At 48.7% G+C, this 14,261-nt stretch overlaps 1 protein-coding gene across 3 annotated transcripts in view; it reads left to right on the top strand.

The window, feature by feature from the left end:
* Positions 1 to 14,261, top strand: part of RPTOR (regulatory associated protein of MTOR complex 1) — a 341,577-nt gene that overhangs the window by 147,946 nt on the left and 179,370 nt on the right. For all 3 annotated transcript variants that reach the window (XM_025859594.2, XM_073885974.1, XM_025859593.2), the window contains exon 5: positions 6,809 to 6,955. In XM_025859594.2, coding sequence (XP_025715379.1) covers positions 6,809 to 6,955 — 147 coding nt within the window. The remainder of the gene's footprint in view (positions 1 to 6,808; positions 6,956 to 14,261) is intronic.

The following is a 14,261-nucleotide window of genomic DNA, read 5'->3' as shown; positions in this document are numbered from 1 at the left end:
GCAGCAACTTCTTCCTAGAAACATCGCCAAAGCCACAGGAAGCCAGGGCAAAAATGAACTATTGGGATTTCATCAAGATAAAAAGCTTCTGCACAGCAAAAGAAACAGTCCACAAAACCAAAAGACAACCGATAGAATGGGAGAAAATATTTGCAAATGACATATCAGATAAAGGGCTAGTATCCAAAATCTATAAAGAACTTATCAAACTCAACACCCAAAGAACAAATAATCCAATCAAGAAATGGGCAGAAGACATGAACAGACATTTTTCCAAAGAATACATCCAAATGGCCAACAGGCACATGAAAAAGTGCTCAACATCGCTCGGCATCAGGGAAATCCAAATCAAAACCTCCATGAGATACCACCTCACACCCGTCAGAATGGCTAAAATTAATAAGTCAGGGAACGACAGATGTTGGCGGGGATGTGGAGAAAGGGGAACCCTCCTACAGTGTTGGTGGGAATGCAAGCTGGTGCAACCACTCTGGAAAACCGTATGGAGGTTCCTCAAACAGTTGAAATTAGAGCTACCATTTGATCCAGCAATTGCACTACTGGGTATTTACTGCAAAGATACAAATGTAGGGACCCGAAGGGGTACGTGCACCCCAATGTTTATAGCAGCAATGTCCACAATAGCCAAACTGTGGAAAGAGCCAAGATGTCCATCGACAGGTGAATGGATAAAGAAGAGGTGGTATATATACACAATGGAGTATTATGCAGCCATCAAAAGGAATGAGATCTTGCCATTTGCAACGACGTGGATGGAACTGGAGGGTGTTATGCTGAGTGAAATAAGTCAATCAGAGAAAGACATGTATCATATGACCTCACTGATATGAGGAATTCTTAATCTCAGGAAACAAACTGAGGGTTGCTGGAGTGGTGTGGGGTGGGAGGGATGGGGTGGCTGGGTGATAGACATTGGGGAGGGTATGTGCTACGGTGAGCGCTGTGAATTGTGCAAGACTGTTGAATCACAGATCTGTACTTCTGAAACAAATAATGCAACATATTTTAAGAAAAAAGAAAAAGAAGATAGCAGGAGAGGAAGAATGAAGGGGAGTAAGTCAGAGGGGGAGACGAACCATGAGAGACGATGGACCCTGAAAAACAAACTGAGGGTTCTAGAGAGGAGGAGGGTAGGGGGATGGGTTAGCCTGGTGATGGGTATTAAAGAGGGCACATTCTGCATGGAGCACTGGGTGTTATGAACAAACAATGAATCATGGAACAGTATATCAAAAACTAATGATGTAATATATGGTGATTAACATAACAATAAAAAAATTTAAAAAAATAGTCTCAAGTTTTCAGCACTTCTCCTGAAGAAATAGGATCTTTTTTTTTTTTTAAAGATTTTTTATTTATTTGACAGAGAGAGACACAGCGAGAGAGGGAACACAAGCAGGGGGAGTGGGAGAGGGAGAAGCAGGTCTCCCACAGAGCAGGGAGCCCGATGTGGGGCTCGATCCCAGGACCCCGGATCACGACCCAAGTTGAAGGCAGACGCGTGACAACTGAGCCACCCAGACGCCCCAAGAAATAGGATCTTTACTGATGGTCTTCCTTCAACTCTTGCAGACAAACACCAAGTCCTAGAAATCCTCAGAAAAGAAAAGTCAAGTTTACAATAAAATTAACAGCTTTTTGTTGGGCCCTGCTGCACTCTCAATATGGATAGAGTAACAATTATAACAAATGATAAATAGGATCTGGCACAAATGTTGTTCTTTAAAATTACAAGTGTATGTTTTTTAAAACTGCATTTAAAAACCTCTGTGATCCCTCTTTCAACAAGATCAATAATGAACTGTGTACTAAAGCAGAATGAGAACAAGAATGTCACTATTGGATAGAGAATGCAGTTTTCAAAACCAGTAAATTCTATTATTTAAATAATATTTATTTAGAATTACTGATGGAGTAAATGGTTATTTAACTATAATAAAGGAAAAACAGAGGAAGGGTCCACACAGCCAGTGAGCCTTCAGCCTTGTGGATTTTGAGGGACCGAGCGTTTGCCTGGGGCTCCCCCTCCAGAGTCGTGGACGGCTGCACTTGGTCCAGGAGCCTGGCTCTTCCACACCTGACATATCTGAGCCATCACCTCCCACTAGTGGGTGACGTGTTCGCAGAACACCCTTTGGAAAAAAGATGCATCTTCTGCTGCCCCCTCTCCTCAGAGAACGGCTGCAGGCAAAGCCCTTTGCAGGGCAGGGGACTCGGGACGCGTGAGGTCAGAAGGAAGCTCACTGCCCTGGGCGGCTCTCTGGGAAAGCCCTCAGGAGGGGGCTGCGTGACTGTGGCTGAGACTTCGACTCACGCTTGGACGTTTTTGGGCGAAGATGCCCTCAGAATCTTCTCAGAAATGGGGAGGTGCTTCTTGTGAGGCGCACTGCTCCCCCTGGGAGCCCAGGGCCGCTCTCCCCCCCTCTTGTCCTGGCCCCGTGCTTGACTCAGCCCCGGAGGACAGTCTGACAAAGCAAGGGACCTTTCTTTTTCACGTTTAATATAACCTGACAGATGACGTGGATTGTAATGAATAAATTATCTAAAACCCATTTCCGTTTCTTTGTTTGAAATGAAAACATGGCCTTCAATATGTTTTTCAAGAGAAAGGAGAGATGCTTTGGTGAGGAGTTCTCTGAATGTGTAGCTTTGGTGGGGGGAGAAGCCAGACGTCTGCCTGGAGGGCCCTGGGGTGTGCGGCGGCCCCTTTCATGGAGGGGCCTGCACTCGTCCGGCCTGTACGGCCGGTTCCACTGAAGTGACGTGGGACGGGAGAAACAGCTGTGCTTTGGACGCTGGTTCTGTTCTCTGCTCCTGCCTTTGCAGGCCCAGCCTGAAGCCTGACAAACTGCCCGGTGTCTTTCTGAGAAGGGAAATGAGATCTACGTGCTCATGTTCTAATAAGAATTCATTCTCAAAGGTCATTTTCCTCAGTGCGGTTTAATAGAGTTGATTTTGTTTTTCCCAGCGGGTATGGACTTCCCGAGTCTGCAGTCTCACTAGCCTGAGCACACACAGCTACGGTTTCAGATCAGATCGCCTCTCCTCAACTCAAAGGCAGGGGTTCTCACCGGGACAGGATCCCGCTCAGGACACATTGGCAATGTTCAGAGACCTTGTTGATCCACAACTGGGCAGGGATGCTGCCAAACATCACGCAGTGCCCGGGGTGGGGCGGGGGGGAATTAATGATCGGCCCCAAACGCCCCCGGTGCCAGGCTGGGAGGGTGCCGGGGGGGTGCTGGGGAGTGGGCGCAGAGAGGGCCTCTCTTCCCCGCCGTGCCCCGGAGACCTCTGTCTGCGTCCCACTCTGCCTGGTGGGGCGCTTGCCGAAGCCTTCCGGCTTACACGGGTCATGTATGATGCCTGTTTGTTCTAAAGTGTTGGAAGCATGTAGAAGTATATCACAGTCAACCTCGGAGATTACCCTTTTTCTCTTTCCTTTTCGTGGTTTGTGTGCATTTTTGTCTTTTTAGAAAGTACAAGTAATTTCTGTTATAAAAGATTCCAAGAGAACAGAAGTATTAAAGGAGATGGATAATACACCTCTTCCCCAAAATGCACACCTCTACCTCCCAGCCCCTAGTAGTTCGAGCCTTCTCCCTTCAGTACTGTTTCTATGACAGACCCTTCCCGAGTTCCCGCTGGGTACAGAGCAGAGCCCAGTTGCGCATGCTTCAAACACAGAGGCTTTTCCTTTTCTTCTCACAAAATGGTGTGTTGTCTGTGCGATGTTCTAAGACTTGCACTTTTTAAGTCATAATAAGCCTTTGGTATCTTTCCATGTCAACCCATAGCGATGAGCCCAGTCTTTTTAGGGCTGCATGGTGTTCCCTGATGTGGATGTATGGACATTCTTTTGCTTAATGGTCCTTCCCATTGAAAGTGCAAGGATCCAGGATAGGCCGTGATGGTCCGCGAAAGTCGTTGGGGCTTGCTGTGGCCTCCTTGGGACATGGGGCCCAGGCCCCTTCCACCCGACACTCCCCTTCTGTCCCTCTGCTCTTGTCCTCTGCACAGAGATATCTCAGCATGTCTGCATTCCCACAGGGGAGCTGAGCGGGAGGGTAGCACTGATAATTTGGACACCTCGCTTCTGATCATGTCCCATTGGCCAGAGTTTGGCTGCAAGATCAGACTGAGGTGCAGAGGAAGCTGGGAAATATACTCAGTGGGAACCTGCATTGGGGAAGCAGAGGGAGGAAAGACAGATTAGACGAGCTGTCTCTTCCATGGTGGCATTTAGATAGCTGTCAGGATTTTACCAGCTAGAGTATCGTATATCCTTATACACACATTTCTGCATGCAGATGCAAGTATTTCTGTAGGATGGACACCTAAAGTCAAAGGGATGTACATCTAAAATTTGTATGTATTACCGAATTGCCTTCTAAAAAAGCTTCCCGGGCCATCTGGGGGCTCAGTTGCTTGAGCATTTGTCTGACTCATGATTTCGGCTCAGGTCGTGATCTCAGGGTCATAAGATCAAGCCCCAGGTCGGGCTCCATGTTCAGCACTCAGCAGGGAGTCAGCTTGAGATTCTCTCTCTCCCTCTCTCTCCCCCCCGCCCCTCCTCCCCACATGCTGTCTTTCTAAAAAATAATAACAACAACAAAAAGCTTCCTTATTTACATACCTACCAATGATAAACTGGTGCCTTGTTGAACACATCCTGGTCTATTCATCTTCATTTCTTTCTACGTTGCTGGATGAAGACAGATACATAAATAGATGGTTCTCATTGTAATCTGTGTTTCCATGATTCATCGAGAGCATGAAACTCTTTTCATAATCCTTCAGCATTCCTGCTTCTTCTGAGAGTTGTGTGTTTGTATCCTTTGCCTGTTTGTTTCTTATCATTGTTGGTCTGAGCACAACTCATACCCATGTACACTCTAAAAATCCTGTCGCATGTGTTGTATCCACTTTGTTCTTGAATTGCTTATCATTGGTGTGTTTTGTCAGAATTATGTAATTTTTGTATTTCTATATTTCTCCTTAAGACTTCTGAGTTTTGTGAATAAGAGGGCTTTCTTGCACCAAAATAAATAAAAATCTTTTATTCTGTTTTTATATTTAGTTTTAAAGTCTATCTTGATTTTTTTTTTGTATGTAGAATCTCAGCAATATTGAATGGCTAGTAGATTTTACAGTGTCACTTACGGAATTATTGTTCTTCCTTCACTGAGTTAAAATGCCACCTTCATTATAATTATATATGTGGGTCTATTTCTGGATGTTCTTTTCTGTTGATTTGTTTTTCTTGCCCTCCCTAATACCATCCTGTAATTACCATGGATTTATAGTATATTTAATATCTGGTAATGCAGGTCCCTACTCATTATTCTTTATTTAAAAATGGGTGCGTGGAGTTTTTTTCTTTTTCTTTTTCTTTTTTTGCGCTATTCTTGTGTATTTCTCTTCCGCACTAACTTTAGAATCAACTTGTCAAATTGCTGGTATTTGGACGGCGAGGGTTGACGCTATAGACTCCTTACGTTAGGCTTGATATATGTGGAAGCCTCCAGTGAGTGAGCTCAGGGACAGCATTTCCAAGTGTTCTCGTTCGTAGCTCAGTGATGACCAGCCGGCCACAGAGGAGGCAGGTCAGCAAGGCGAAGCGGCCCAGCGTCAGCAGAGTGGGATCCCTCTTGAGGTACAGATGTCCACTCCCTCACGCACACGTACCTGGACGTGGCCTTGTCCCGTCTAGGTGGACTTCGATCTCGGGAAAGGTGGATCTAGGTGGACTTTCGGGAAAGCCTCTGCCGGCCACCTCCGTCACAGACTTCCCTAGGCCCTACTGGGTACTCTTGTCTTCTGCCCTGTTTTCCTGGCGTGTTCTCACCGCCCTCATGGTAATACCAGAGGCGGTGACTGTGGATCAGCTGCTAGAAACGCAGTCCCCTTCACTGCACACGTGCAGAGCTGAGTGCTGCCAGCTTCGCCAGGGGAAGGGTACATGAGTGGGTGTTCCGTGTGGAAGGGTCGCTGTAGACTGTTGCCTCTGAGTGAGGATTGTCCTCGTTTCTCTAGTGAGGTGAGAGCATCCTGCTCTGCGATTACCAGTCATCTCTTGAGTGTTTTCGAGTACTGAACAGGACAGTGTGTCTAGAAAAATATTGCACTCAGTGGATTCATGTTAATAAGTTTCTGTTCTGTGGTTTGAAAAAATCAGAGTGCCAAATCCACTTGCATCCTTTAAGTGTGATTTCCAAGTCATCTGGAGGATTAAGTGCTTACGGGTATCTCTGAAATAGAAGGTACAATGGGGAAAACATGCAAATTTGAGCCTAGGCAGCTCCTCAGAGCATTTCCCTGGTAAGTGAGGTGCATGGCACATTCTAGAAGCACAGACAAGTCACAGAGGAAGATGGCGAGCAGGGAAAGGGGCACGTGTACGTCCTTTAGGTGTATAAGAGGAGGCCGTGGTTCGGTTCCCAGGGGTGGGAGAGGAAGGTAAATGATGAAGCCCTGCTGGTAGGACACGTGGAGGGAAATCCCGCTGTGGGCAGGGGCCCATGTTTCCAGGAGATAACCAGCCGCCGAACCCGGCGGCGACCTGGAGCTTCTGGGGCCGCCATCCGGCACTCACAGGTCTGGGTACAGCAGCACGCAGGCACACGGTGGGGGCTTAGTTTGCTGTGATTGACCGCACGTACAAGCGGTGACTCAGCCCTCCATGCCGCCTGGCCCAGCGTGTCGTCCCTTCCTTGTTGTGCAGGCGCTGGTTGGTGGTCCTGTCCAGGAGGCGTAAGTCACGTGTGCAATGTGTTTTGTTTTCCAGAACTACACTCAGTACATCCCTCTGTCCATATATGACCTGCAGACGTGGATGGGCAGCCCATCGATATTCGTCTATGACTGCTCCAACGCTGGCTTGATCGTCAAGTCCTTCAAACAGTTTGCCCTGCAGAGGGAGCAGGAACTGGAGGTGAGGCCCCCGCCCCAGGACTGCTGCTGAGTTTCCCGTTTCCTCCTGGCGGGGGGGGCGGGGGGGGGCAACTCCCTTCACTAGCTCAGTGCTCTCGGGGCACCGTGGTGGATTCAGTGACAAGGAACTGGAGAGGCGCTCAGCATGAGCCTCGGGCTGCATTTTTACATCTCATTTTACTCTCTGTCACTTTTAGTCTAAACATTAATTAAGTGGTAACATTAACAGTGTTGATTTGCGCTCCAGTGGTCTCTGCCTCTGAGATAAATGTTAAAGTAAAGCCGACACATCGATTTTAGGAGGAACGGACCCATATCTGGGCATAGCCATAAATTCTGCATATTTGTTATTGTCCCCGTGATGTGCGTGTGCACTCGCGTGTGTGTGTGTTAAAAACACCCCACTGAGCTAAATACAGAAAACGAACTCAAACATTTGCCATCAGTCACTTCTGTTTGAGGAGCTGGAGAGCCAGTGCCGCGTTCTGCTCACGAAGAGACATTTCACTCGGTTGTTTTAGTTAATATTTGATGTTTGAACCAAACAGTGAATTCTGAAGAGAAATTGTAGAGGCATTTTCAATTAAGACACCTCCATCCTGTGGTCTGCGCAAAAGCGTGGAATAAAATATTCTGCAGCCTCGAGGGGATCATGAATTCCGATTGGTGGCAGTGCAGGAAATTCTCAATTCCGGAACAAAAATGGTCCTGAGTACATGTTTCCTCAAGCCTTTTTGGGTCTATTCAATTTTAATGTATTGTGCTTTTCATGTTTCATCAGAGGATGTGGATGAAATAATCAGCAATAAAATTTGGAATTCTATGTAGTAGAATGTAAAATTAACATGTCATACAGTTTAATATTTTATATTTATAAATGAGGTCCCTGTGCAGAACATGGCATAAGAGTGACTGATAAATATGGTGCCCTTTATCCTTGGAAACGGGGCCCAGCTCCATGAGGCACGATTTTTGCATTCTGTAACAAGAGAAGGGGAAGACCACGTTTGTGTCATCCAATTATTACCATGCTTTTAGGCTTTTCATCCACGTTTACCCAAGGGACAGGTTATCTAATGAGCACTAAAGACTCAGAGCACCTAGAAGTGATTTGCTTTTTCTCACATTCAAGTAATAAATACTGCAAAAAAGGTTTTTCTTTTTACACTTAGAATATGTAAATGAAATGCCAAAGAATGCTGCCTGATTTTCATCCCAATTCATGAGCTTCAGGGTGGTAAAGGAAAAACAGTACATCTGCCTCCGCGGATCACAGCGAGGTGGACGTGGCCTCTCCCCTCGCGGCCCGAGGAAGGTGGGAGCTTCCCCAGGCATGGGCCTGAACGCTGACTTCCCCACACGCAATCTGTTCTGATTAAAGACATGGGGAAGTTAAGTAGAGTTTTGGAGGTAAAGAGACATGTTACAAGGTAGTTTTAAGTCCCGTTTGTTGTATGTGTTGGTGAATTCTCCAGGGCAGTTGGAGGGGGTGGCCACTAACTACCCCTCCTGCCTCCCCACGGCCATTTAGTTGTACTTACTGGTTTTGGCCTCTGTGTACTTTGCAGCCTTTGCAAATCTAAATAATACCTTTTTGTGTATTTCTAGATTCATCAGTAGTCAGTGACATCTTTCAGTTTTTAGGCTTCTTACTCTGACTTCTGTGGCTATCTTCTGTTCCCTGATTGAGTCCCCGTGCTTGGTGTGTTGGCTGATTCTAAAACGTGACAAACGTCTCAACCATGTGAACATCACTCATCGCGTGGCTGAATTGGGTGCTTTGGTTTACCATTTTATAACGGTTTTTATTTCTTTGATTTTCCTGGAGACTTCCTCTTTTCTTCTTAGATCTCTCACATTTCCTGGGATCGCATCGCATGTCAGAACATGTCCCTCCCGGAGTGTGTTCCTCACCAGCTCCCCGCTGCTCGTTCAGGTGGCTGTGGTGACGGCGCCTCCCAAAGCTGCCGTCCTGGGCTCTCCCTTCAGTCCCAGACCCCAGACCCCAGACCCCACCTCTGCCTCTTCCTTGGTTTTCTCCTTCGTTCTACTAGGGCAGACCCTCAGGTCATAACCTAAGGAAGGGTGCGTGGGGGTAATCTTTCTCAGCCCTTCACCGACTGCATCTGGATGCTTCCAGCGGGAAGGGATGGAGCAGCTCACTGCCGGTTTCTAAACCCAGAGTGGTGTGTCTTTGTCAGGAAGGTCTGTGAGGCACGCCATGTGGTCATTCACTGTTCCTCCGGGCCTGGGCCGCTCCCACCCTCTGCTCTGGTGCCCGTGGCTGGTGGTGTTCTCTCCTGCCATGTGCAGCATGCCTGTGTGTGAGGCAAGAAGAGGTGGTGCCTGGGTGGTACTGGCACATCTGCCTCTCCCTCCGACAGCCAAGCGGACTTCCCGTCGTATGCATGGCTGGCCCTGGGTGACTTGGCCCCCACCGTGGTCGGGATGGCGGCAGGGAATGGCACGGGGCACAAGTATTGGACGACCTGGTGGTGAGTGTCTGTAGCCTTGTGGTGTGTGTGTAAGGCCTACAAGGCACGTGGATGGCAAGTGGGGGGCCTGGGCGTGGTGCTGGCTGTGGTGGTGGGCATAGTAACACCCCTTGTTCTCCAGAGACACACTGGGCTGAGCAGCGTGCCAGCAAGCCGCAGTCCTGAGCACAGTCTTCCTAGGACTGGGACTGGTGCTCGGGCCGTTTCTAGGTGGCAAGCGGGGAGCGGGGAGCATGTCTTCTCTGCACCAGGACGGTTCCTGTACCGCTCGGTCCACCATTCTGCAGCCTCCTCTCCTTGGTGCTCTGCAAGGTTCTTCTCATGATGCCTCCAAGCCAGTCCCATGTCCACCCTCTGTCCTCTGCTCACTGTTGTCCGGTCCATGGCTGCTGGCTCACATGGTGCCCCCAGCTCGCAGAGATCTGTTGCGTGGACCCTTGTTTTCATAGTGACAAGCAGACTCGATCCTGCAGTGCTCCTGAATCCACAGTGATAGAACCACCCTGCTTCCCATGGGCATTCCTGTGTATGAACTGATATGTGACATCATCACACATCCATCACAGTGACTACATTTTATGTCACAGAGTTAAACGAAGTAATTCTGACAAAAGAGAACTACCTGCAGACTCTTCATGTCTCTTAAGAATGTGTTAAATGTGCATTCTGTAGAACTGTAGACTCCGGTCCTGACAGCACATCGTGAGGCTGCCCGTGGACCTCACCACCGAGTCCGCGGTCTGCTTCAGGGTCCTGTTTGTGCTGTGGCGCCCATGGGTGATGCCTGACACCACAGGCTGGTTCCCAGCGTGCCGGCAGAGAGGCGTGTGTCGTGACCACCATTCTCCACGAGGAGTCTGTGTGTGCGTGGATGTGCGATGTTCTCCCAGCACTTGCTGTGGGGACGCAGGGCGCTGCTGCTGGGGGCGCTTGGGGCCCATCCAGCCCCATAGCACTCCGGCACAGCTACTTCGCACCCCCACCGCGTCCGCCTGCAGAACGGTCACCTGTAGGCGGTGGAGAAACAAGAGGTCGGTTATGTGATAGCTGTGTTCATGTGCTGCTGTAGGCTTTAAGTGATGCTAATTTGTGTCATTTGGCATCCCCCTCTCTCCTGCATTACGTCCATTTCCCCAAGTACTAACTCTTCTCTTAGGTTTACGTGGATTGTTCTCTTTTATCTGGGAGGCATGTGATGACTCTGCTCTGTCTCCCATGTTGAAGACTGAAGAGATGCCCCTGTGTATTCACGGGCAGGAATTCTCAGCCAGGGAAGTAGCCGAGGGGCTGGCTGGCTGCGGGCGTAGTCGCCATGCAGGGCTGTTACTTTCCTGGGGTGCCAGCTGCCTCACTAGCCGCCCTGCTTTGCCCCAGATGCATCAGTAACTCTTTAGCAAAGAAAACCCGAGTACTTTCCAGGGAGGAGTGGCAAGGGTGGCGGCAGGACACCTGGTTCCAGGCACGCAGGTGAGCAGTGGGCTATACGATGACAGGTGTTCAGGTGACTCCGGTCTTCCAGCCACGCCACTCCAGGTTGTGGCCAGTGATCCCCCTTCACCTCTTGCTTCTCTACACATGTTCTGGACAGTTTCCTGCACTCCTTTTAATAAAGGCTGACCACATCCACCCCTCTATAACTTATACTTTCTGTACAAATTCATAACAGCAAAGGTTTTCAAAACTAATAGTGATAAGAAATGTATAATGTACTTGACATTCTCATACACACAAAACAAGAGAGTTTCATTTGTTAATTTAAGAAGAAATGCTACCATTTCCACTGTTTATAGGAGTGTGTGGTTTAATCTAAAAAATACAACACAAGCACCTTTAATTGGGATCCAGCAGTGGCCGGCTGGGGAGAAGAAAGCCCTTTATGGAAGGAAAGGGTCCAGTGGGGCAGGCTGGTCTGCGGGAGGCCCTGGGGGGCTGCCGTGCTGACCAGAAAGTAGAACGGCTCGTGGAAAAGCCGTGGTGAGAAGCAGCCTCCAGGGCATCGGGACTGTCCCTGCAAGTGGGCACCAGAGATGGAGCTATGGGGGAGGGAAGGTGGTGTCAGGGGAGGCACGGAGTAGAGCTGGGCTTCCCATGCCAGGGCCATGGCTACCGCACGTCTTAGCTGATGGGTACCGCTTCCCTTTACTTGTGCCGCATGTTCTGTTTGCAGAGCATTTTACGTTTAATCCCTTCGTCTCTGTAATGGAAAGAGCCTGACCAGCCCCCGAACTCTGCTGGGCTGAGTGCCCTCCTGTCGGTCGTAGGGGACACTGAGGTCTCCTCCGTCAGCTCCAGTTATGCCAGTAACCTGACGGCTCAGGGAGAAAGAGGAGTGATTTCTCTGCGTGACAAGTTTTGGAGCCCTCAAGGCTAATGGTTTGTGTGGACCCACAGGCGAGCAGTGTGTGTCATAGTTGCTCACCTTTTGGGGTGCAACTGCCCCTCTGCTTCCTTTGCAAACACTTCCCGGGGTCTGCATGCGTCCTCAGCAGACCGCACGTGGTGGGGTGTTACACGGGTAATTTGACAATTAGGTGTATGTTGTCTTGCGGTATCTCTTCTACGGGTGTTGTCGGCTGTAATTTAGATCTGCCATGTGAACCTGTCAAGGACGCCTCATTTGAGGTAGATGTTCAGGAAATATTTACAGCTGTGGTCTCCTAAGTAAATTCACATCTGAATAAACTACCTTTACTTGCCTTTTTTTGATATGTCCATGATTCATCGAATATGTTTGGTCTCTGATTGGGATTGACTTCCATGAAATGTAAAAAGAAACAAAAAATGATTAATCCAGATTCATGAATATACTATACTATTTGCAGCCATCATAAAACTGGGAGCTTCTCTGAAGGTAAATCTAGAGTTTAATCGTTTTATCTAATTTCATCTGTTTTAAAACATGCCAGGAATTGCTCGGTATTCTGGACCATCAATCCCGGCCAGAGCCCTGGGCTGTGGTTCCAGCGCCTCTGCCCGGCCCGTTTGTTCTCACAGGGGGTTTCCCTGCCACCTGCCCAGCCCAGAGCCGGAGGACACTGAAGTGATGGCCGACACGCTCTCTTGCAAAGATCTCAGCAGCACAGAGCAGCGGAGCCTCGGGGGCAGCCGTCTTTCCGGCTGCATGAGGCGGGTGAACACGGAGCCATGCTGGAGAAGGTGGGAGGCTGCCAGCCCTCGGCGGGGGGGCGGGGGCCAGCACACAGGTGCTGTCTGTGCGCACAGCTCAGAGGCCAGGAAGAAGCAGAAGGCATGTGCACTGCACAAGAGTAAATGAAGCTGGCTCTTACTGGAGACAAAACAGTCTGTGTTGGAATGGAGGATCTAACTGACACTTACTGAACACTGCCCCCAGCGGCAAGTGTCCATGGAGCATTCATCGACATACAGCCTATCCTGGGTCATAAAGCAGGCCTCAACAAAGAGGAAATAATTGAAGTCGCAGAGTATGTTCTTTAACCATAGTAGAATCAACTAGAAGTCAGAGATAAAAAGACAACACAAAACTGTCAGGGAAAAATTAACAACACGTAAATCATGGGTCAGAAGTTCCTACCTGCCTTAGTCCATTTGGGCTACTATAACAGAACAGCACAGATGGGGGCTTATGAGTGACAGAAGTGCACTTCTCACAGCTCTGGAGGCTGGAGCCCGAGATGAAGGCCTTCTCCGCTGGAGCCCTCTCCCTGTGTCCTCGCATGGTGGAAGGGGCTTCTCTGACACAGGCACGGGCCCCAGAGCCCACCTTCCAATACCATCACTCTGCGGGGGGCTCACACTTTCAGGCCATAGCACTACCTCGGGAAGCTACAAAAGGAGAACCAGATGACCCCAGAATGACCAGAAGAAAGACCAAAGTGGCTCTAAGAGCAGAAATCGCTAGGATTGAAAACAGAGAAAGAGAACACCCATGAAGCAGAAAGCTGCTTCTCAGGAATCCTCAATAGCATGGACCAACACCCAGGGGAGGAGGGAAGAATCCAGATCCTGCAAACCATTAAAAGAAGAAGAAGGGAATACGCTGGATACCTTCCTACTTAGGCATTTGACAGCTTCCAAAAATGGACCAGTTCCTCCAGAACCACAAACTGCCAAACCCCCAACCAGGATGAAGTAGATAATGTGAATAGTCCAATAATCACTAAGGAAATTGAATTTGTAATTTAATAGTTCCTGAAAAGGAAGTCTTTAGGCCCATGTGGTTTCACTGGAGAACTGCACCAAACATCTAAAGAAGCATTCACACCAGGTATGCACAAAGTTCATCCAGAAGATGGAAAGGGGAGGGAATTTTGTTACCCTGCTGTCGAAAGGGACACACAGGACAAAGGAAAAAATAAAACACCACAAACCACTCTCTCACACACTTAGATGCAGAAATTCTCACACAAATAAGAGCAGATCAGTTCTAGCGATCTCTGAAAGGAATTATACTTGATGACTGAGTGGGATTCTTCCAGCTATACAAGTCTGGCTTAGTAGGTAAATCAATGAATGGGATCCTCCCACCAACAGACTAGAGAAGAAAGACTGTGTGATCAAATCAGTTGATAGAAAAAAAGCATTTGACAAAATCCAGCACACTTTCAGAACAATTCCTCTCAGCAAACCAGGGAAAGGGGGACCTTCTTCAGCTGGACCAAGAGCATCTCTGAAGAGCCTACTGCCATCCCCATACTTATGGTGGGAGTCTGCGATCAAGAAGCGCGGCGGGGCTGTCTACCGTTCTTATTGCACACAGTGCTGGCAGTCCTGGCCCGCACCAGACGGCGGGAGAAGGACATCATCCCTCGCCAGGGAGACGAGATCAAAACC

This window comes from Callorhinus ursinus, unplaced genomic scaffold, assembly GCF_003265705.2.
Source record: "Callorhinus ursinus isolate GAN/ISIS: 27379988/994484 unplaced genomic scaffold, GSC_fseal_2.0 scaffold68, whole genome shotgun sequence".
Classification (NCBI taxonomy): domain Eukaryota; kingdom Metazoa; phylum Chordata; class Mammalia; order Carnivora; family Otariidae; genus Callorhinus; species Callorhinus ursinus.
Note: the sequence above shows the minus strand (reverse complement) of the source record. Positions and strands in the feature narration are given on the sequence as shown.